Source organism: Oculina patagonica, chromosome 12 (genome assembly GCF_052425735.1).
Source record: "Oculina patagonica isolate OP01 chromosome 12, crgOcupat, whole genome shotgun sequence".
Taxonomy (NCBI): Eukaryota; Metazoa; Cnidaria; class Anthozoa; order Scleractinia; family Oculinidae; genus Oculina; species Oculina patagonica.
This window is the reverse complement of record NC_135769.1, coordinates 4,719,968-4,743,955: the sequence shown is the minus strand read 5'-3', so window position 1 is coordinate 4,743,955 and position 23,988 is coordinate 4,719,968. Positions and strand designations below refer to the sequence as shown.

The 23,988-nt window shown below is 36.8% G+C and overlaps 3 protein-coding genes and 1 long non-coding RNA gene across 4 annotated transcripts; 1 reads left to right on the top strand and 3 right to left on the bottom strand.

Moving 5' to 3' along the window:
• The first annotated feature begins 4,865 nt into the window (after positions 1-4,865).
• On the top strand, positions 4,866-6,095 carry LOC144632912 (uncharacterized). The gene is made up of 2 exons (XM_078491675.1): positions 4,866-4,883; positions 5,418-6,095. The coding sequence occupies exons 1-2, from the start codon at positions 4,866-4,868 to the stop codon at positions 5,871-5,873; spliced, it is 474 nt and encodes a 157-aa protein (XP_078347801.1). The 3' UTR covers positions 5,874-6,095.
• Positions 6,096-7,614: 1,519 nt separating this feature from the next.
• LOC144633162 (uncharacterized) lies at positions 7,615-8,749 on the bottom strand. Its single transcript, XM_078491962.1, has 2 exons — positions 8,732-8,749; positions 7,615-8,055 (listed from the first exon to the last, which is right to left on the bottom strand). Exons 1-2 carry the CDS (start codon positions 8,747-8,749, stop codon positions 7,615-7,617), a joined length of 459 nt encoding a protein of 152 aa, XP_078348088.1.
• A 4,357-nt stretch (positions 8,750-13,106) lies between these two features.
• LOC144633163 (uncharacterized) lies at positions 13,107-13,932 on the bottom strand. The gene is made up of 2 exons (XM_078491963.1): positions 13,915-13,932; positions 13,107-13,547 (listed from the first exon to the last, which is right to left on the bottom strand). The coding sequence occupies exons 1-2, from the start codon at positions 13,930-13,932 to the stop codon at positions 13,107-13,109; spliced, it is 459 nt and encodes a 152-aa protein (XP_078348089.1).
• Positions 13,933-20,834: 6,902 nt separating this feature from the next.
• Positions 20,835-23,020, bottom strand: LOC144633612 (uncharacterized). Its single transcript, XR_013567077.1, has 2 exons — positions 22,675-23,020; positions 20,835-21,711 (listed from the first exon to the last, which is right to left on the bottom strand). It is a non-coding gene; the product is annotated as an uncharacterized LOC144633612 (long non-coding RNA).
• Between the last annotated feature and the right edge of the window lie 968 nt (positions 23,021-23,988).

The following is a 23,988-nucleotide window of genomic DNA, read 5'->3' as shown; positions in this document are numbered from 1 at the left end:
AATGTTTTACGTCAAAAAAACTGAGGTTTCGAACCGTTCATAGCTAATTCTTGATGACGTCATTAGTCTAGTCCTGAAGGTTTGTAAGTGTAGAACACCAGTTACTGTAGGGAATGTTTAGATTTGCAATCTTATATGGATCAGAAAGTCCCTACTTAACATCATTAACCAACATAGCGGTACATTCAGTACCAAACTGCTGAGCTTCACGTGAATCTGATAACGTTGACATCAGTTTCTTTGCTTACAATGACACTGGTACGATTCGAAAATCTTTAAAACACAAACCTATTTTGGAATAACAGGGAAATAAAATGGGGAAATTTATTAAAGTTCTTAATGGATTTAAGCAGCATTTCTTTTCTAGACTAGAACATTGTAGGTGTACAGTAACAAGGGAACATACTACAAAGACAAGAAGATCTCTAATCAAAAGACGTGGTTTACAGGAGGAATATGGCAGTAAAAGTAAGTAAAACTTTTAATGAAACCCTCCAGCTGTAAGACTGAAACTGTTTTTAACAATCTTACTGCAGAGGGATATATCTTTGACTGCGCATGCCTTATATAACAATATCTGATTGCAATACAAAAAGGGAACTTTGTGTATTACTAAATGCCTTGAAAAGTTAAACAATGTTTCAAATTTGTTTTGTTTTGTTTTGTTTTACATTTGTTTGACTTTAATGAAAGAATATCAGTAATTTTGAACTTCACACCGTTGAGGTTTAAATTGGGAAATTGTCGAAGATAGATATATATTTTACAACAGTTTACAGTTTTGATCCTGTTAAACGTGCAAGAACTTTCTTCTTTCTTCTTTAATACGTGTTTCTTGTTTGTTTCCCTGAAAATTCAGTGAAGTAAATTTCAGCAAAGATTTGTTTAATTTTGTTTCACTTCTGAAGTAGATAGTTTAAATTGAGAATTTTTCGCCGATAGATATTTTACGAGAGTTTTAAGATCTTTTCATGCAAGAGTACTAAATAATAGATCTCTTCTTTCACTGCTGATGACGTATTTCTTGCTTGTTGCACTCAATTCACTGATTCATTCATGTTTTTTTTTATTGTTGTTGCTCCATAGATGCTCCTTTCTATGGTGTTTGTCGTGAGCTATTTCAGTCTCGTTTGTGCAAAACCTCTTTCCCTGGAGATGTCATTTCTTCGCAGTCAGGTCTTTAATCAGCATTCACAAGGCGAAGAATCCCAGCCACAAGGCGATGCCTTTGAAAAAAGCATTAATAGCCAAAAGAGAAATATCACGAGCGATACAGGCGAGTTTCTTGATATCCCAACTGCGCATAATCGCACTGCCAGGAGTACTCATCCGTGTGTTTCAGGAATCGTGAGAGAGTACGATTGGTGTAGAAGTAGCGTGGTCGTAAAGGTACAATGTGACGGATCACATCCAGCCTGTAATCACGTGATTCCTATACACAGTAGACCCAAGTGCCAAACAGTGTACGGCTACAGAAATTCTAAGTTCGTTAACAAATGCCCTACGTTGCCAATAGATTGTAAATGTGCGAATTGAACTTATTCAAATGAAATGAAATCTATCTCTTATATTGTATGACGGAAAAATATTTAAATTCTATTGATTTTAATTTTACAAGTAACGGGCGAAACACCACTGTAAATAAGTCAAGCAAGGTTAAAACTTGTAAATTATGTAAACAGCTATTTTGTTTTAACGATAAAGAAGGTTGTGAAAATAAAATTTCTTCAGAGTCAGAAATCGCGAGTGACTTAACTTGTTCTGGCAACTGAGAGGCTATGTCTACTCAGAGAAAATCCTCTTGCGATCAACTTTTCCCATAGGAACAGTTCAGGGTCTATGCAAATTTCCTGGATCTGAGCAGTTTGACAAAAAAGTTGCTAGGGTTATGGTTAGGGTTAACCCTAAGGGCTGTGGTTAGTTTTCTGGCAACTGAGAGGCTGTGGCTGAGAAAATTCTCATGCGATCAACTTTACCCATGGGATCATTAGGGGTTTAAGCAATTTTCCCGGATCTGAGCACTTTGGCAAAAAAGTTGCAAATATTAGAGTAGGTTTGGGGCTATGCTTTTTGCATTTGAGAGACTATTGCCTGTAATATTAGAACAGTTAAACAGCCCGGCCTGGGAACATTTCGACTCCTGGATTGCCATTCCTATCCATGCTTACAAGAACAGTGAAAATGAGATGTTTTTCTCGGACTTTCCGCTCAAGGACACGTTTGCTGTTTCTTTGTTTGTTGTGACTTCCTGTGCATTTTTTTTGTTTTTCTTTTAAGTTAATTTATAATCTGATTCTGTTTATTATGTATAATCTGATTTTTCTTGCAGTTGCATTTCAATCGTGTCATTCGTAGAACTTCCATTCACTGAGATTACCGATATTCGCTACAGTTGAATAAAAAAGTCACAATTTTTTTATGTCGAATTGTTGTCTTGTGATCACAAGTAACTCGACAAATATCGCTGAGTTTGGTTAAATGCTGCAGATGATACTAAACTGACTATTTCTATACATATGTAAAAAAAAAACATTTTTATTTTTAAAAATTATCGAGAGTGCAAAAAGGACATTTGAAGCTTGGACAGACTTCGTTAATTATATCCCTTTCAGGCCATTCCATAAGATAACTAAAAATATTTACTGAAATTTGAAAGTAAAAAAATACCGTTTTGTTTTTCAGAATTAAATTCTTGTCGATTGAGCACAAGCTGCAAACACTGAACCATCTCTGAGATTTGGGTTAAGTACCGTAAGTACTATTAATGATTTTTTCTTTGTATTTTCTTTTTTTATTACGTTACCAAACGAGTTGAAAGCTTTTTAAGCAAAACAGAATTTTATCCACTTCTGCATTTGAAAGAAAATGGTCTTCTTTGTATTTCGATGATGAATTCTTCCGATTGTCCGCAAAATACCTTGCCAACCATCAATAAGTGCGATCAATTAGTGACCAGCTTTTGTCGATGAAGAGTTTATTTTGCACGGAAAATCAGTCTATGTTCGCTCTTGTTCTTCGACATAGTGTGCGTTTTCAGATGCATCTGCAAAATTGGTGAGATTTGGTGAGAGATATTTGAGTCTAATTTATTTCCGATATGCCATTCAAAAGTTATTTCTTCCAGTCGTAACAATCCACGGCCTAAAAAATATATTTTAGGATCTGAAGGGCGTTAACTTCAAGAAATCCGGAATAAGCTAATGCAGAATAAGCTTAAGTAGAAACTAGCGCACCAGGTTGAAGAAGTGTTTGAAGAAACAAGGTGCTGGCCACACTGACTTGATTTCAATACTTCTAAGTGCTGTTTTAGCACTTCGTATTATACGTTCTTCATAAAATTCTAGCACGCCGAGGGATCAATTTTTTTCGCCGTCTGAATGGTATATTTTAAGCAAACTTCGACCCCTTCTGTACGAGGAAGGTCGACATCAAGGAGAAAGAAAGAGGTCTTGTTCTCGGGCTATTCGGCGCTTAGGGGCATGTTTAGTTAGTTGTTTTGGTGTGCTCCTGCAGGTTTTCGTTTTTACTTTATTTTTTAGTTTGATTCTTCTTACGCCCTCCCATTTCAATTGTTTTTCATGTGTCGAAATAATCGCACGAATCTTTGGCTTTAAAAGAAAGAGAGGAAAATCGAGAAGTTTCACTGTCACTGGCGCTTGTGTTAGGTCTGTCACAGAGAGGTGTCCTTTGCAATCACTCTTTGTCAATCTCCCGGCCCATGCAGTATTAACCACTGCTGTTCTTTGTTAAGTTGTTATTTGCTATTTTGTGTTTTCTCGTTTACCGAGCACTTATTTTAAAGGTAATTTAATTTCGCACAATAACACCGTAAAAAGATGAGCCTCTCTATGGGTCTTTCCGAAGAAATCGAAGACTCAAAGATCACCGCGGAAAAAAGGAAGATCTCAAGATTGAAGCGAAGATCTGAAATTGACCAAAATTCGCGTGATCAATTTGAACACTCAGAAAACTGTCAAAACTCATAAACACTTAGAAAATATCTGTAATTTCTGAATGTTGGCATTTGACCACATTTCACTGCGATTTCGACAACAGTGGTTTACAGTGACTGTCACTGCCGCAAAACTACATGGAGCCATTACAAGATAAAGCCATTACAAGGCTCAAACCGTTCAAACCGTTTTAATACGTAAAACGAAGATAACTTAAAAAAAACGAAGATTTGGGCTCCAAGTTGACTTGGTAAGCTCCCCAATATTTTATAATTCGGGTTTCCCCTTTGTGCTAAAAATATATTGCTCACTTTCATCAGTGACAAAGTTTTTAATCTACGATTGTAACTGTAGTTCACCTGTAACAATCTCCTCGAACTAATATTTTAAATCACGGGCTATAATAGTGACGCTAACGACAAATAGCAGAAGATTGTGATCTCAAAACTCTTTTACGTCAAAAAACTGAGTTCCGAACCATTCATATCTATCAGTCTTGACGTCACTGGTCTAGCTTTGAAGGTTTGCAGGTGTATAATACCAATTATTACAGGAAATGTTAGATTTGCAATCTAATATGGATCAGAAAGTCCCTACTTAACATTATGAACCAATACAGCGGTACATTCAGTACAAAACTGCTGAGCTTCACGTGAATCCGATAACGTTGACATTAGTTTCTTTGCTCACAAGTGCACTGGTATGAATCGAAAATCTGTACTGACACTGACCCAAAACAATTTTAGAATATAGCAGAGCAATAAAGTGGGGAAACATTTCGGGGTTCTTAATGGATATAAGCAGCATTTCTTTTCTTTCTGGTTATTGACTAAAACATTGTAGGTGTTACAGTAACAAGGGAACATACTTCAAAGGCAAGAAGATCTCTGATCAATTGACGTGGTTCGCAGGATGAATATTGCAGTAAAAGTAAGTATGAAACAAGTCAGACGTAAAAAAAAAAACAATTTAAAACTATACTGCAGCGGGATACATAAAGCGCATAAGTTAATTTGTTATTTATGATATTGCTAAAAATTAAATAAGAAAGACAACATTCTGTAGATGTCTTGAAAAGTTAAACTAAAGTATGTTTCATATTTGTTTTTTAGTTTTAGTTTTCTATTTATGAAGGAATATCAATATCTTTATGTTTATTCTATTAATTCTTGCATGACAGAGTCTGTAAACTCTCGTAAAAAATCTATCCATGAAATATTCCCGATTTGAAACTATTTGCTTCATCAAACAATCAGAATGAAAAAGATGCTTTTTGAAATTCAGTTCAACTTTTCAAGGCAACAAACAAAAACACATATTAAGCGCCGAAAGAAGATCTTTTAGTTCTTGCACAGTTTAATCTGTTGACTATTCATCCTTGACAATTCCTGATATAAAACTATTGCTTGAACTGAAATCAACATTCAATCATGGGTTTAATTTTTTCTTGTTGTTGTTCCTCAGGTGCTCCTAACTATGGCGTTTGCCTTTAGCTTTTTTAATCTGGTTTGCGCAAAACCACTTTCCGAGGAGATGCCATTTGTACGCAGTCAGGTGTTCAATCAGCAATCACAAGGCAAAGGATCCCAGCCACAAGGCGATGCCTTTGAACCAGAGGAGAGCAACTATAGCCAAGAGAGTAATATCACGAGCGATGTGAACAGGTTTTTTGAAATCCCAACTGCGTATAATCGCACTGCCAGGAGTACTCATCCGTGTGTTTCAGGAATCGCGAGAGAGTACGATTGGTGTAGAAGTAGCGTGGTCGTGATGGTAAAATGTGACGGATCACATCCAGCCTGTAATCACGTGATTCCTATACACAGTAGACCCAGGTGCCAAACAGTGTACGGCTACAGAAATTCTAAGTTCGTTAACAAATGTCCTACGTTGGCAATAGATTGTAAATGTGCAGAATGAATCTAGTTAAGGAAATGAAATCTATGATTATATATTGGATCACGGCAAAATATTTAAGTTTATTGATTTTAATTTACAAGTAACGGGCCGAACACCACTGTAAATAAGTCAATCAAGGTTAAGACAAGTAAATAATGTAAACAGTTGGTTTGTTTTAACGATAAAGAAGTTTTTGAAAATAAAATTTAGTCAGAGTCAGCAATCTCGAGTGACATAGCTTGATTGACTTCAGTCAGTTTATCCCCTGTGTCTCGGAAGGGACATATCGGTAGACCTCTGCTGTAGATCACTTTTCTTGTGGTCAGTCCCTTAGTCTAAGATGTGGTAGTAAATCTGTGCTTTTATTGTCTGAAACGGGGTTAGGGGTTTTACCCCACCAAAACGTCACCAAATATCCTCCGGGTAACCACAAAGTTAACCTGAGACACTTCTTATAATTAACAATTAGACTACAATCCCGAGTTTTCTATGAGTTAATAGTCAACGAGGCGCAGCCGAGTTGACTATCGCTCATAGAAAACGAGGGCGAGTAGTCTAATTGTTTTAGTAGAAACTCTTAAAGGACTGCAGTCCAAAAACCTACAATTTTACGTATTTATAAGCCAAAAATTAAGACAAATTAATCTTTAAATGAGCAACGAGCACGCGATCGTTTTCTATCAGCGAAAAGAAAACAGTGGGAGAACCAATCAGATTCGCGGATTTTCAATAGAACACAGGTGAGTTTCTACTAACAAATTAAAGTTTAGCGTTTTTCACACGGATTCCTCGTAAACCAATCACGTAAACCAATCAATTGCAACTTGCATTTGATTCAACCACTGTTACGCCGGGATTATAACTTCTCTGTCTGTCTTTCTGACTTGCTGGTATATTTGGTTGTCCTCAAATCTTCACAGTTGCCCTCGAAGCTTCTCTTCTCGGTCAATTGTTTATTTTTGCACAATCTTGCAGCCTGAAGGGGTTATTTACTAAGTATACCAATAGCGAAATCTGGTAAAAAAGAACTTTTGCGTCATTCTGAGAAAACATCAGTGTGACTGATATTGTCAGTTTACATCATGAATGTCATAATGAAGAGGGAATCCTTTTTGCCTTACCCTCCCCTCCCCTTCCTCCCTTTTCCACGTCACTTAAAATGGCTTTTTTAGTGAGGCTCAAACAACATTAACAGCACAAGTTGAATATTATTAACTAAGTAGCATTAAGAACTCGCTGTTTTCATTGGGGCATTTTTCAGAATCTTCCCAACTGCGTTTGTCTTCAGAGGGAGCGTTTTGGGGCCTTTTATAGTCCAACTTCCAAATCTGTGTTGTGACCGTTCTTTCTATTACTTTATACTCATTATGTATCAATTTGTAAATTTATTTTCAAATAGCAATTATATAGCATACGAACTTAGTCACGGGGACTTGATTCATCAACCCTAGCTGGGGGCTGACTCCCTCCCATTGCAAAGGACGATTCTTTAAAGCAAAACTTCAATATCACATTGACACGTACTCAGTATTACTGACTCTAAATCAAGTTTATTTTCAAAACTCCTTTATCATTAAAACAGTCCAGCTGTTTGCAATATTCACCTATACTTTTAAGAAAGCTCCAAACTGGTTTTATATACAGTGGTGTTTTATCTTTTAATGGAGAAAATAATTTAATACAAGTTAAAATAGGGCGGGCGGTTACATGCATGCAGTGCGTAACAAATTAACTTAAATAATGACATTTTTTCCAGGTTAATTCAAGCAGCACATTTACAATCTACTGGTATTGAAGGGCACTTATGATAGTAGCTGTACACTGTTTGGCACTTAGGTATGCTGTGTATAGGAATCACGTGATTGCAGGCTGGATGTGCTCTATCACACTGCACCATCTGAACCCATCTGTTTCTGCAGGAATCTCTCTCTCTCCAGACTTTTGAAACGCACGGATGAGTACTCCTGGCAGTGCGATTATGCGCAGTTGGGATTTCAAGAAACCCGTTCACATCACTTGTGATATTACTCTCCTGGCTATAAATGCTTTCTTCTGGTTCAAAGACATCGCCTTGTGGCTGTGATTCTTCGCCTTGTAAATGCTGATTGAAGTCCTGACTGCGTAGAAATGGAATCTCATAGAAAAGTGGTTTTGCACAAACCAGACTGAAATAGCTCACGAAAAACGTCATAGAAAGGAGCATCTATGACAAGAAAAAAATTAATGGATGAATCAGTGAGTTAAGTGCAACAAGCAAGAAATACGTAAACATTTCGTTGAAGGAAACGCTTGCATGACGAAGTCTGTAAACTCTCGTAATGGATATCCGGGATTTAAACTGTTTGCTTTGTTACTTCATCTGGGAGGCGCGGTGGCCTAATGGTTAGCGCGCCGGACTCCGGAGCGAGCGTTCCGGGTTCGAGCCCTGGCCGGGGTCACTGTGTTGTGTTCTTGGGCAAGACACTTTACTCTTATAGTGCCTCTCTCCACCCAGGTGTATAAATGGGTACCGGCGAAATAATGCTGGGGGGTTCCCTGCGATGGACTAGCATCCCATCCAGGGGGGAGTAGAAATACTCCTAGCTGCTTAATGCTAAGGAAACCGGGAGAAGCTCCGGCAGTATGCGCCACTTTGGCTCGAAGCTGACCTTTTCTTTTTGTTACTTCATCGAAGATCGATAGAAACAGAAAAAATAAACTGACAAATGCTAAAATAAAGTTTTAAAATATCTATTAAGTTCACGTCTATTAGCAAAGCTACCTAAAGAAAGAAGTTTACTGATTAAACTTTATCGTTAAATCGGTTTTGCTGCAGCATAGGGGTTCTGATACAGTTTTCTTGCATCCGACTCATCTCATTAATTGAAATGTTTACTTACTTTTACTGCAATGTTCATCCTGCAAGATAACTGATTGAAGGTCTTGTCTTTCAGTGAAAGTTTCGGCAGTTTACTCGTGTGGTGTAGCACCTACAAATTTACAGCCACAATATGAACTAAAAATGAGAAATAGTGCTGCTTATATAACTAAAATATTCAATCAAGAAGGGCGATTTCCCCATTTCATTGCTTTAACATTCAAAAATAGCTCTCTTTTATCAAGATTTTTGATCAGTGTCAGTTGACTGTGTCAGCAAAGACCCTGACATTATCAGGTGAAAGGGAATGGAAACTTAACTTTTTGTTCACTGTATATTTTGAGCTACGACTGACTTTAAATGGTTTCAAAATGTTTGGGACTTCTTGGAATTGTAATTTTTACAGTGATTGGTGTTTTTTGCTTACATTTCATCCAAGATGGAATAACGACAAAATGAATACTACTACGAACGGTTCGAAACTCTACGTTTATGACGTAAAACATTTTTTAATTCGCAATGATTTAATTCTGCATGCTGTTTGTTGCTTTCATTTCTATTTTAAGTCCCAGTGGTTTGAAATGTTTCGGTTCCAGAAGATTGTCACATTTAAATTAAAAAGTGGTGAGAGGAGCAGCTTAGTTGTCGCACATCAGTAAACTTGAGGAAATGATCGTATCAATATACGTATTACGAGATTTCCTGGCGATGGACGAAGTGACGTTCAAATCGGAAACCTTAAATATAACAGTTAGGTCAGGCAGTTATAAACACAACACAGGACAAATAGCATACCGAAAAGAATAAAAAAGATTTGAAATAAGTCTGAATTTCAGACGTTTTCTTTGGCTGCTTACTATAGTTTCGCTAATTCTATTGTGATTGTATTTCTTAAAATGTGTTCCAAGGGGCTTTCTTATAAGTTATATAGTTTTACTTACCTTTAAAGTTAGGGAATAAAGTTCCTCTACTGTTTCTTAGCTCGCCTTCAAGTATCCAACTCAACATAGTTTTCAGCCTAATGGAAGATGATTTTTATACTTTTCCATTCTTAATTTATTCCGTTCTATTGCTGGACGAAGCATGTTCTAGACCCCACCTACATGAACGGAAGTTTTATCAGTTCTCCCTATTTTTAACTTCGTTTAAATTCGTTGCTATGCACACCGCTTAGGCAAGGAGCCACACCAATCACCCGTGTGTACCTTAAAGTTTATGACATCACAGGAGAAAGCAAGTCTTAAGCCAAGGTAGAATTAAATAATTCACTAGTTTTACGAATTGTCATATTCTTACTTTGTGTAGCACACACCTTAAGGCTCCTCTTTTGAGAACAGTTGAAAATAGTTCGACAGAAGAAAAAAGGCGACATGTTTTGGTGTTTCTGATGAAACATTGTGAAAAACAGTCAGTTTTTCCTTTTTGTACTAAAAAAAGGCTGAACCTTTACCAAATAGAGAAAGGACTTTAATCCGCATCAGCTATCTTATCAGAAGAAAAGGATTTGGGGGTGCATATTGATGACTACTTTCAAGCTGCTTGTATAGAAAGAATATACTTCTTGCTGCTCTAGCTAGTAGAAGTGACGGAATACTGCAAAACAACTTAATTAGCACTATGATTTGTAATACAAAATGCATCAAATAAAGGCTGAAATGAGCTGAAACGCGTAGCGTATTAGATTTGTCCTTGGTAAGACGGAAGATATTTCAATATTTTTCTTCCGCTAATAGTTTGCTTACTTTGCTATTAAAAGCTCGCGTGGGTACAACACAGCACTATGCAAACAAATCGCGTGAGAGCTACTGCATTGCAACGCATCTCTTCGTGCGCGTGCGCATGTTGAAGCCGAGTCCCCTCTCCTTGCAACGTGGGAGAAGTGGCTTGAACGGAAGTTAAGATCTCCAAATGAAAATTTTCAATGAATTGCAGCAGCAAATTTGTTCTGATCCACAATCGTTTTTTTCTGTGACATCATGTCTGCTGTGAAGGCATATCTTTGAAGAGTTTACTCTGGCGAGCTTCAATATGTACTGTGTGGGTGCTAACGAGCCACTTTTCTGTTTCCGCTTTTCTTTTCTCAATTATAAATTTAATATCAGCTGACATGCAGTGTTTTGGCTGTTTCTTCTGGTAAATTGCTGCTAAGCAAGGTTCTAGCCGAACGGACAAGAAATGGCGGGAATTGTGACGTCATACGGAAGCGACGGCCCCACTATATACATTTACTCATCAATGTTTACCTGAAAGAAAAAATACTAACACTGGGTTTGCTGCAATAAGTGAAATTTATTTATAATCGACAGAACAATCAAATGATGTCAAACTTAACAAACTATAATTTGTAACGTCTTGCTAGTTAAAGCCGCTTTGTCATGCAGTAATTTTAAAGAAGTCAAATTCAACAGTCCGCCCTTCGTTTTGTGTACCGTCAGTTCGATAGAGAAATTAACTAGGCTAATTATTTTCAGGATCGAGTTTTATGTTAATTCACCAGTTTTTCAATTTGTTAGATTAATTACAACGTCAACAAACGCATTGGAAAAACAAACAGACACCCGAAAATAAGTTTGAATAATTAACTTAAACAAACGAAATGATCATCTTTCTTTTAGCTGATAGCTATAGTCTCTACTTATATTTGTTCATAAAAAGAATGTTTCTTTCAGGATTCCCAGCAACAGAGATTTAAAACGTTTAACATACTGGAAACTTGTTCAGCACAGATTTTAGCGAAGAAAATGATAGGTTGGTTACAAATATCGCGCTCTTTTCAGAGTTTGAATTCGGCGATATTTTGTCATTCAGTTGAACATTTCTGATATTCAGTTGGTATTGACGTCATCATACAAAGTGCTTCTCGCTGTATGACGTCACAATTTTCTTGACTGTTGTGCCAAAAACAGCTATTAATATCCTGAACAAATATCTTGTTTCCTTTTTTGGTGGAACGATACCTGTAGCACTGTCAAGGAAACTGAAAAACGGCGTATTTATTAATTGATTACTTTTAATTTTGCTTCAACGTGCAATATATATTGATTTAAAATCATTAATTTCCGAAAGCACCCGTTCGCCTACATTTTCAAGCTCCTTTCCAAGGTATGTTTCCACCTGTACGGACGTAAAACGGAACACATTATTTTAGTTACGATAATTTCCAGAACTCTAGAAAAATGAACAGCAAACATTTTAAAAATCTTATCTTTGCTTTCGTCTCTAGTTTTCCTAACTATTGAGACAAGAATGAGACATACGCCTTTTTATCTTTCTCTTTTTAGAAGAGGCAATAACCGAACATTTAAACACCTCCCCGATGTGTGAAAAAGCAAATTTTTGACGCGCATGCGCATTTGACGTTTAAAGAGCTGCACACAAATGAGCGCAGTAGCTATGGTTTTTTTTTTTGCATTAATATAATGGCTTTATTTTTACCCACGTAAGCTTTTTATAACAAATTAAACAATGTATTTGCGAAAGAAAATATTATTAGAAAGCGCAGAAAATTGATCACCGACCACAGATCGTATTGTTACGCTTTTTGTGCCATTTAGGCATTGAGGTTTAGTTCTTTTTTCCTCCCCCCTCCCCCAAAAAAAAAAACGAGAATGGTTTATTCTGTATAATTCTTTCCAGTTGAAAGCTCGGAATACCAAGGTGTCATGTCATTCACCTCTATTTTAATCAAGTGATTGATATGTCACAACGGCCATTGTGAAACTAGGTTGTGATATCTATACATAAATTTGATAAACTGTTCAATAACTTCCTTAATGTAGTCTGTAAAACGCAAGCTTAACTCTGTTCAATGAACTTGAAAAGCCATTCGTTATACAGTAAGGATGTCTAATGCAAACTGAATATAGTCAATATTGTCTGCAATCTGGGTCAGGGTTTTTAGCGTAGATTTAAATATAAGCTCGTAAACGTATATGTATTCGAGCGGAGGGGGGGAAAAACAACAACACAACAAGAGCGACAATCTCTATTTAATCCTTTACATAAGAAAGAAAGAAATTTACATGGAATAGAACATATGATAGAATCTTCATGGTGAAGGAAAAACGTACTAAAATTTTCGAATAACTGATTCGGAACTTTGCAGTGGACGATTCTTTAAAGCAAAACTGTAATTTCACATTAACACGTACTCAGTTTTATTGCTTTTGAATCAAGTTTATTTTCAAAACTCCTTTTTATCATCAAAACAGTCCAGCTGTTTGCAATTTCGTTAATACTTGTAAGAAAGCTTCAAACTGTTTTTTTTTTATAAACAGTGGCGTTTTACGTTTTATTGGAGAAAATAATTTAATACAAGTTAAAAAAGCGCGGTTACTTGGAAGCAGTGCTTAACAAATAAACTTAAATAATACTTTAACATTTCATTTCAGGTTAATTCAAGCAGCACATTTACAATCTACTGGTATTGAAGGACAGTTATGATAGTAGCTGTACACCGTTTGGCACTTAGGTATGCTGTGTATAGGTATCACATGATTGCAGGTTGGATGTGTTCTATCACACTGCACCATCTGAACCCATCTGTTTCTACAGGAATCTCTCTCTTTCCAGACTTTTGAAACACACGGATGAGTACTCCTGGCAGTGCGATTGTGCGCAATTGGGATTTCAAGAAACTCGTTCACATCACTTGTGATGTTACTCTCTTGGCTATAATTGCTCTCCTCTGGTTCAAAGACATCGCCTTGTGGCTGAGATTCTTCGCCTTGAGAGTGCTGATTGAAGACCTGACTGCGTAGAAACGGCATCTCCAAGAAAAGAGGTTTTGCACAAACTAGACTGAAATAACTCACGACAAACGCCATTGAAATTAGCATCTATGGAACAACAACAAGAAAAAAAATTAATGAATCAGTGAGTTAAGTGCATCAAGCAAGAATTACGTAAACTGTTCCTTGAAGGAAACGCTTGCATGACAAAGTCTGTAATTTTCGTAATGGATATCCGTAATTTAAACTGTTTGCTTTGTAACATCATCGAAGAAACAGAAAAAAAACTGACAAATGCTGAAATTAAGTTAAACTTTTCACAGCTTGTCTTAAGTTCACGATTTTATGAGCCAAGCTATTTAAAGAGAGAAGCTTACTGAATAAACTGTGTCGATAAATCGGTATTGCTGCAGCATAGGGGTTCTGATACAGTTTTATTGCATCCGACTCTTCTCATTTTAAATTGTGTACTTACTTTTACTGCAATGTTCATCCTGCAAGATAACTGATTGAAGGTCTTGTCTTTCAGTGAAAGTTTCTGCAGTTTACTCGTGTGGTGTAGCTCCTACAAATTTACAGCCACTATATCAACTAAAAATGAGAAATAATGCTGCTTATATAACAAAAATATTCAACCAGGAAGGGCGATTTCCCCATTTCATTGCTTTAACATTCAAAAATAGCTCTCTTTTATCAAGATTTTTGATCAGTGTCAGTTGACTGTGTCAGCAAAGACCCTGACATTATCAGGTGCAAGGGAATGGAAACTTAACTTTTTGTTCACTACATATTTTGAGCTACGACTGACTTTAAATGGTTTTAAAAGTTTTAAAACTTCATTGAATTGTAATTATTAGCTTTCAAAATGAACACTTTTTACAGTAATTGGTGTTTTTTCGCTTACATTTCATTCAAGATGGAATATCGACAACATGAATACTGCTACGAACGGTTCGAAAGTCTACGTTTATGACGTAAAACATATTTTAATTCTGTATGCTGTTTGTTGCTTGCATTGCTATTTTAAGACGAAGTGATTTAAAATGTTTCGGTTCCAAGATTGTTACATGTTTTAAAAGGTAAAAAATGGTGAGATGAGTAGCTTAAAAAAAACATCCACCAATGTCAAGAAATATTTTTTAGTGCAAAAGGGGAAAGGAAGTCGCACATCAGAAAATTTGAGGAAATGGTCCTATCTATATATATTACGAGATTTTCTGGCGTTGGGCGAAATGACGTTCAAATCGGTAAACTTAAAGAAAATAGTTAGGTCAGGCAGTTATAAAAACAACAAAAAACAAATAGTATACCGAAAAGAATGAAAAAGATAGGAAAAGTAACCTGAATTTCAGACGTCTTCTTTGGTCGCTTACTACCGAGCAACTTAGAAGTTTCGCTGATTGTAATGTGACGGTATTTCATTAAATGTGTTCCAAGAGTTTAACTTACCTTAAAGTTAAGGAATAAAGTTCCTCTACTGTTTTGTAGCTCGCCTTCGAGTGTCCAACTCAACATAGCTTTCAGCCTAATGGAAGATGATTTTTATACTTTTCCATTCTTAATTTATTCCGTTCTATTGCTGGACGAAGCATGTTCTAGACCCCACCTACATGAACGGAAGTTTTATCAGTTCTCTTTATTTTTAACTTCCATTTCGTTTCTATGCACACCGCTTAGGCAAGGAGTCACACCAATCACCCGTGTGCACATGGAATTTTATGACATCACTGGAGAAAGCAAACTGCTAACCACCGTAAAACAATTCACTACGTTTAACGAAGTGTCATATTCTTACTGTGAACAGGAGAACCTTTAAGCTGTTTTTTAGAACAGTTGAAAATAGTTTCACAGAAAAAAGGCGACACGTTTTGGTGTTGCTGAAGAAGTATTTCGAAAAATAATCAGAAAAAACCGAAGTCTGAACCTTTTAAAAATAGAGAACAGACTAATCTACATCAGCTATCTTGTAAGAGGAAAGGGATTTGGGGGTGCATATTGATGACTACTTTCAAGCTGCTTGTGTATAAAGAATGTATATATTTCTTGCTGCTATAGCTAGTAGAAATGACGGATCACCGCAAAGCAAATTTATTAGAACTATGATTTTTTAATACAAAATGCATCAAAATAAAGGCTGAAATAAGCTAAAACGCGTAACGTATTAGATTTATCCTTGTTAAGCAAATATTTTAATATCTTCCTTCCGCTAATAGTTTGCTTACTTTTCTATTAATAGCTCGCGTGGGTACAACACAGCATTATGAATACAAACCACATGAGAGTTACAGCAATGCAACGCACCTAGCCTCTTCATGCGCGTGCGCATAATGAAGCCCTGTCTACTTGCCTTGCAACATGGGGAAGTGGCAAGGACGGAAGTTAAGATGTGCTGTCGTCGTTAAAATATTTATTTTCAAATAAAGATTTCCAATGAATTGCAGCAGCAAATTTGTTCTGATCCACAATCGTTTTTTTCTGTGACATCATGTCTGCTGTGTAGGCATATCTTTGAAGAGTTTACTCTGGCGAGCTTCAATATGTACTGTGGGGGCCTAACGAGCCACTTTTCTGTTGGTTTATTTTTATAAGATAAGCTCACCAAATTTTGTTAGAAATGACAAATATAAAGTTTAATTAAACCCAATTCATATCAGCTGACATGCAGTGTTTTGGCTTCTTCTGGTAAATTGCTGCTAAGTAAGGTTCAAGCTGAACGGACAAGAAATGGCGGGGATTGTGACGTCATACGGAAGCAACGGCCCTGCTATATACATTTAGTCATGAATGATTCCCAGAAAAAGACTGAAAAGATATACTAACACGTTGCTTTCTTCGCAATAAGTGAAATTGATTTACCAGCGACAGAACAATCGAATAATGTCAAACGTAGCAAACTATACTTTTTATATACTATACGTTTTGCCATTTAAAGCCGCTTTTGTCATAAGAGTCCGCCAGTCGTTCTGTGTACCGTCAGTTCGATAGGGAAATTACTAAGGTAAATATTTGAGGAGTTTTATGTTAATTTACCGGCTTATCGATTTGAAAGATACATTACAACATCAACAAACGCATTGGAAAAACAAACAGACACCCGAAAATAAGTTTGAATAATTAAATTAAACAAACAAAATGATCATCTTTCTTTTAGCTGATGGTCTATACTTATTTTTTCTATGAAAAAAAAATGTTTCTTTTAGGATTTCCCAACAACAAAGATTTAAAACGTTTAACCTTAGTAATTAATTTTGTTCAGCACAGCTTTAAGCAAAGAAAACGATAGCTTGATAACAAATATGGCGTCGTTTCAGAGTTTTAATTCGGCGATATATTGTCATTCAATTAAAGTTCAACATTTATGATCTTCAGACGGTACTTACGTCATCTAACAAAGTGCTTGTCGCTGTATGACGTCACAGCTCCCGCATTTTCTTGACTGCTGGCCAAAGAACAGCTATTAATATCCTGAACAAATATCTTGTTTCCTTATTGGTGGAACAATACCTGAGGTCAAGTAAACCTTGGCTATGTGGAGGAACGTGGAAGAAAGTAGAAGAAAGGAGACAACTGAAACTGAAGCTCGAAAGTACACGTTCAGAAAGAGTCAAAGTAATAATAAGGGAGCAGTATAAGGGAAAGGACCGGGAAGTGAAAAGGAGTGCACGTGAAGACAAGAGGCGCTGGTTGAATGAGATGGCAGGCAATGCTGAAAGAGCGGCAGAAAATGGAAGAACTGGGGAATTACATCGAATAGTGAAGACCTTGACGGGTGAGAAGAGAAGAGCGAGTACAGCAGTAAACGATAAAAACGGAAGACCAACAAATGAGGGGAGTGAAAGACTGAAGATCTGGAAAGGACACTTTGAGGCAGTACTCAACAAAGAACCACCTGAAAGTCCTATTCAGCCCCATGAATTGGAAAGAAGGCAAAATGACAGAGAATTTGACACTGGACCATTTCAACCAGCCGAAGTGAAAAGAGCTATTAAATCAACAAAAAATGGGAAGGAAGCTGGACTTGATAACGTAGTAGCCGAACTCCTAAAAAACTGATCTAGATCTGCCTCGTCCCCAGGCGTCCTCGTCCTTGGTCGTGCACGGTTCGCTTGGTGTTGTGGGACTGACGTGCACGGTTCGCTTGGCGTTCTGGGCCTGATGCGGACGGGGAAGCGGACGCCTGGCAGATCCTGTTCAGTTTCTTGGCAAAAATGTTCGGTTTCTCGTCAAAAGGCGTTTTAGCGCTTTTAACAAGTTTAACGGTCAAGAAATTAACACTGGGAGCTACGTGGAAGTTAGTACTGTCAACATGGGGATTTTGACGGCCTTTCGGATCGTTTTCGTTGCTCTATCGAGCCGATTCTTTTCAGCGTTCACTGAGGCTGGTTTCAGCAAAGCGGGGGTCCCCTTGCTTTAATCTAATGTTGGCGGGAAATCTAGCTCAAAATCAGCGATTTATCCGGAGAAATGGTATGAAATCTGAGCAGAAGATTGAACAGAGAAAATCCCACTTTGATTGCGAGAAGATCGTCAATGGCGGAGGGTAAAGAATCTCTGCCGCCGTTAGAAAATTAAATTTCTTTATAAGCTTCGAACTGAGGGTAAGTTTCGCTTCAATCGATGCCAGAGCTGGTTTGTTTCGTTTCTGAGCAGTGCTTAGCTTCCTTACATTTCGGTATACTTTTATTTGTACCTCTTGGCCGTTAAACTTCAGCTATAAAGTCTATAAGCAGCGCTCCAGAGAGAGCCGTTCAAGTGCTAACAAGTGTTTTATCAAATTAATGTTGTCCAACGTAGGAGATCTTATGAGAACATGACACATAAACACTTATAATGTGTGCTGATATTTTATTCTAGCTAGGTTAACCTCATAATTTACCTTTCTTGACAGAAAGTACAATTATTGAAATTTCAACTTTGCGTAGTTCTGTTTATTTCAGCACTTAATGTGTTAGTGACTAGAGGAGGCAGATCCTACTCAAAATTTCTTTTTACTGATTCAAGTGTTAATATCGAAATTACTCTCCGCTGATTAATTTGTGTGTTTCTCGTCACTGTACTGCTTGATAATGCATTGATACTGTAAGGAGAAATAAGGTTTTGGTCACTCTTTTGGAGGATTTAAGCAGGATAAGACTTTGACAAACTTGTAACAAAAAAATATATAGTTTTTTCTAGTTGTAGTGTCACAGGGAGTGTTTTTTAGTAGGTGTTTTTAGAGAATGTGTGGCAAAACTTTATTCCTAAGGGTAACAAAACACTGGACTATGACAGACAGCAAAACTTAAATCATTTTTGTCGGCCCAAGAGTTTATGGCTGAGATAGTGTAGGAAAATAAATTGAGATGCCAGGCAATTTTACATCAAAGGGTTTGTTACTGACTCTTAAATGCATTTCATGTGAACATGGCAACTCCTGGCTAACCATATTCAATTTGATTAAAATAAATAAACAGGCAAACCTGTAGTTGCCACTTTTTCCCCAGTCTGCTAATAGCCCACTGCCTCTAGCAGTCTTGGAAAACGAAAACAATTAAAACACTTTAAATGTTGAATGTATGCTTTGCCTACCCTGCTGCTTTATACCCATGACAACAGCTGTTGTAAGAGAAAAAGATACCTTTTTACATTTTTAAAAATATTTTTAGTAGTACTGATTTTGCAAAACCATTCAGACATTTTCCTTCAATTTGCAAAAGTTATCTAGCCAGGAGGGTTTTACCTGCATGGCCTTAACCTACTGTGAATTTAAATAAGTTGTGCATGAGATAATCTGAGGATTACTGTTTGTACGACAATTTCCTTGGTGGTGCCCTTCATCTGATTATGATCTAGACATAATAGTTAGCCTTCTCCTGAAAATTAACTTGATTGATTTTCTAAAGTGATTTACTACCCTCTTCAACCCTTCATGTACAGTTCACCCCAGCTCCTTTTGTAATTAGTTAATATCAAGTCAGTGGGAGCATAACAAAGGCCTTTAGACACCAAATTTGCAAGCACAAAGTAAACATTTCTTTTCAGTGGCTAAAAAAGTAAAGAATTTTACAAATACATGTACTATTTTAAATTTGTAAAGAATTACAGGAGAGTGATAAAAAATTAAGAGGGGTTTGTTACTAGAGTTATTTAGAATAGAATGATGGTGGGCCTTGGATGTCCAAAGATGCTAGCCTTGCATATTAATACATAAATATTTATGAGAAAAATTATCTTTCTATTTTTACAAAGCAAGATTTCAAGATGATCTTAAATCATATACCGCACATGAACCATTCTAAAAACTTTATGAAAACAGTGTCATATTCATCAGAAATGCTCTCTGCACCTGCCCCCAAATTAAAAGCCTGCATGGCATGGCATAGGGTACATTCCAAACAATTTAGTTGCCTCAGTTGCATTCACAGCATAAATGGCAGACTCACTGCCACAATGCTTAACAAAAAAATGTGTATTTATCCTTAATAAATTGTGGTTTAATGGGAAAAAAAGTCACCTACTGGCAATCAATAAAAAAAAATTGCATTGAAAAAAATTACAGTTATGATATCAAACATTTTTAATGTAATTTTTATTTTCAATTAATAAAACAACTATCAAAGGTTGTGCTTGATTACTGATAAGCAGATAATTAACATTTTATTGAAGTAAACCAGAGATAGTAGAAATGACATCCCAAAGACAGATGAATTGTTATTTGTATCGATGGATTCATGCTGTTGTTGCATTATCTTTGTCGCGTCTGGCTTAAATGAGCGTCCATGGAATAACTAAAAGGCAACTAACTCTCGGGCTCTACGAAAAAAAATTCTACACAAAACAATAATGGAAAGGATAACTAATTTTCTTGTCATTTACACTCGGATTTACAAGACAACTTCGATAAACGGAAATGAGTACCTGTCTCTCTTGGAGTTCGGAAAATGTCATTCGACATTTCAACGTCTCTTTGCCGTAAAGGATTTAAAGCTTTTTTAACTTCACAGAGTGCCTCGTATGCTCCTCCTGGCTCTTCTCAAGCTGAGCTGGGACATGAAGCGTGCGAAAATGGTGGTGAAGTCCGTCGTCTTAGTACGAATATTTTTCATAAAAGATGTGTCCTAGGCGCTCTGTGCTGTAAAAATGCTAAATAGACGGCTCTTTTGCTGTTTTTAATACACATTTCAGGGTTGATGACATTTTGGTCCGCCATATTGGTTGTGCCTAAATAGGACCGCTCAGAGGGACAGCCGAGGAGTACTGGAGAAGAATTTCCGACTCGGCTGGCTCTCGGAAAATTCTCGGTAAATCCAATATGGAGTCTCATTCTTGACTCGTTTCACTGTCTACAAACTTGCATTGAGGACGAAGGAAGATAATACGAAGAAAAGTATGTTTTTTTTAAATATGCTAGTTTGAAACGAGCACTTAGAGGCTCGTTTGAAAAGCATTCATACTACTGTATAGGAATGAGATGAGTTCGCGTGTAGGATAGAGCTAACTAAACTTGTCCCTCTGACCGGTACTGTGTAAGAAGGTAGTACCGCTCAGAGGGTCGCACTTTATATATAAGTATATTACCTCCGAAAAGTCTTGCTTGGAATTTTTTTAAACAATCACAGGCTTTGCTGTTTAGGTGTCTGCTAGATCAGAGATTATTGGAACATTTTTGGATATAAAATTTATTTATTGTGTTGTGTTGTTGTCCCTCTGACCGGTACTATGTAAGAAGGTAGTACCGCTCAGAGGGTCACACTCCATATATAAGTATATAAACTCTGTTCACTCTTGCTTAGAATTTTTTTAAACAATTACAGGCTTTGCTGTTTAGGTGTCTGCTAGATCAGAGATTATTAGAACATTTTTGGATATAAAATTTACTTTATTGTGCGGTTGTCCCTCTGACGGGTACTATGTAAGAAGGTAGTACCACTCAGAGGGTCACACCTCATATACAAGTCTATTACCTCCATTAAGTCTACAGTCACATTGGCTTTTCTGTTTAGGTTTTTGCTATTAAAGATCAGAACATCATGAATGTAACATATAGTTATTGTGTGTGTTTTAATTTATTGACTTGCCCCCTAACTGCTACTATGTAAGAACATAAAACTGTTCAGAGGTTCACACTTCATATATTAGTATATGACATATCATATAGTTAAGTCTCCTCTGGATTGCTATTACACAGAAGCTTGATCCTATGTAATGTTTCCACTGTCAACTGTCATGTTTTTTAGAGGCACTTTTGCATAAGTTGTCCCTTTAATCTTTATTGCAGGGCAGGGATGTCATTCTACATTAAAAAAAAGATACCTTTAGTAAATGGAAAGATTGTGTTTGTAGATTATTTAAATGTGTCGGTGGAACCTGGCAATTGTGAATGGTTTTTAATACCTGAGCAAAGTTTGGAGTTGCTCCCCTGTTGATAAGTTCTATGCAAACTGAAAAATTATGTCATTTAACTCAAGTCAACACTGATTTAGCCTCCAAATTTTAGTGATGAGCTTAGAGGCATTTTTCATTGCAATGCGTTGCATCTGATATAACTAACAATCCAGAAACAAAAACAGACTGAATACACCACAGTCATCCTGGTTGTGCTGTTTTGGTACATTCTGTTCATTAAAAATTGCAAATATGAAATCCTGTCAGTGAAGTCTTCATTTGGCTGTTTGTGTAGAGTTCTAAGTATTGTTCCTTCTATTCCTCCTCTTTGAAGGGTGTTCTCCTTTTCATCCCTTTTCCTTCAGCAAACTCCTAGTTTATAAATAGCTTTTTTTTTCTTTTTTCAATCAATTATGCAAAAAAAAAATTGCTGGGAAGTATCTACCTCGGGTAAGTATGCCGCCATGTGGGAGTTATTATAAATAGACTACTGATACAACTCTTTGTTTCAGAGACACTTGGGTGTTTCACAAACCAAATACGACTATTCGACACGACTACTAGATTTTGAAAGATGCTTTTACCCCCTTTTTGTCTCTGTGGAAAGCACCAAAACCCGAATAACACCAAAACATTTCCCCGAAAGGTTTTTTGCCTTACTCCACCCCCAGTTAGGATTACAAATTGCCACGACTATCGACGTGGGAATGCGTCTTGAAGACATCAATTTATGTACAGAGAACAAAATGACAGATTGCAGGGAGAATGAAACTACTTAGTACAATCGAAGGTACAGTGTACCTGGAAAATGGCTATGTTTACATTCTCTTTCTGACATAAATAAAATGAATACAAAAACAATGACACTGACCTTTTGCCCCGAATCCTTTGTCCACTCGCCGTACAACAAATTTGGTGATTGTGTCCTTTTCATATTCACTGATAACCCGATTCAGTTCTTCTAGTGTGGGGACTACTATTTCTCCACCAGATGACCACACATTTTCAGAGGATTCCATGACAGGATTTTGCATGTGAAGGTAGATCCACATGATATCCCGGTAATTCCTATCAATTGTATTTCCTGCCGATTTTCATTTCTCGCAGGAACGCGTGGAAGTTTGAGGACTGGTCTGGTAAATATATGTAATTCCCACAAGCAGCTTCTCCACGGTGGGGGGGGGGGGGGGGGGATCATTTGCCCCAAAAGTGACGATGGGGTTAGTTGGCGAGAAAATAGACCAGAAATAGACTGTAAGTCCCAAAAAATGACAAAGATGTGCTACAACTGGCCACAAAATAGACTGTAATGGGGTAGGGGTTATGAGATGGTAGTGGCATAATTATACTGAGCAAAAATTGACCCAAGTATCTCCCAAGGCTCCTCCACGGCCGTTATATTTATTTATTTATTTATTTATTTATAAATGTGTTTTATATGGTATCTTTGTATCGATCAATTGATAGATTTATCCATCTGCACAAACACCTTAAACATAAAACAGGAAAAGTGTTTTCTGCAGTTAGCAAGGATGCCAGGGCAAGTCCACCGAAACTTTATTTCACCACTTTTCTCTCTCTCTCCTTACCTTCAAATATTTTATGCACCTACAGCCCCTCCTCGCCCTTGAAATTCCAATTTAACTTTGTATATTGAATCAATTGATTGGTTTTTGTGGCCAGTTGTAGCACATCTTTGTCCCCTCCCCTCTCAGGAATTTTCATAAATTTACTTTGTGGTGGAGGAGTATAGTTGTCAGGGGACTGGAAAATTATAAAATACCATGGAATAAGACAAACGACTAAAGTTTAACCTCTATATTTCTATCTATATTTTAAAGCATATTTGTTTAATTAACAGACAGGTTTAAATGCAGGTTATGACCCAGGTAATAATATTTTTCACCATAGTGCCACCCTGAGAAAAAAGACAACATTCAGAAACAGCAAAGCCTGAGATTGTTTAATAAAATTCCAAGCAAGAGTTAACAGAGTTTATATACTTGTACATGAAGTGTAACCCTCTGAGCGGTACTACCTTCTTACATAGTACCGGTCAGAGGGACAACGTCAACACAACACAATAAATAAATTTTATATCCAAAAATGTTCTAATAATCTCTGATCTAGCAGACACCTAAACAGCAAAACCTGTGATTGTTTAAAAAAATTCCAAGCAAGACTT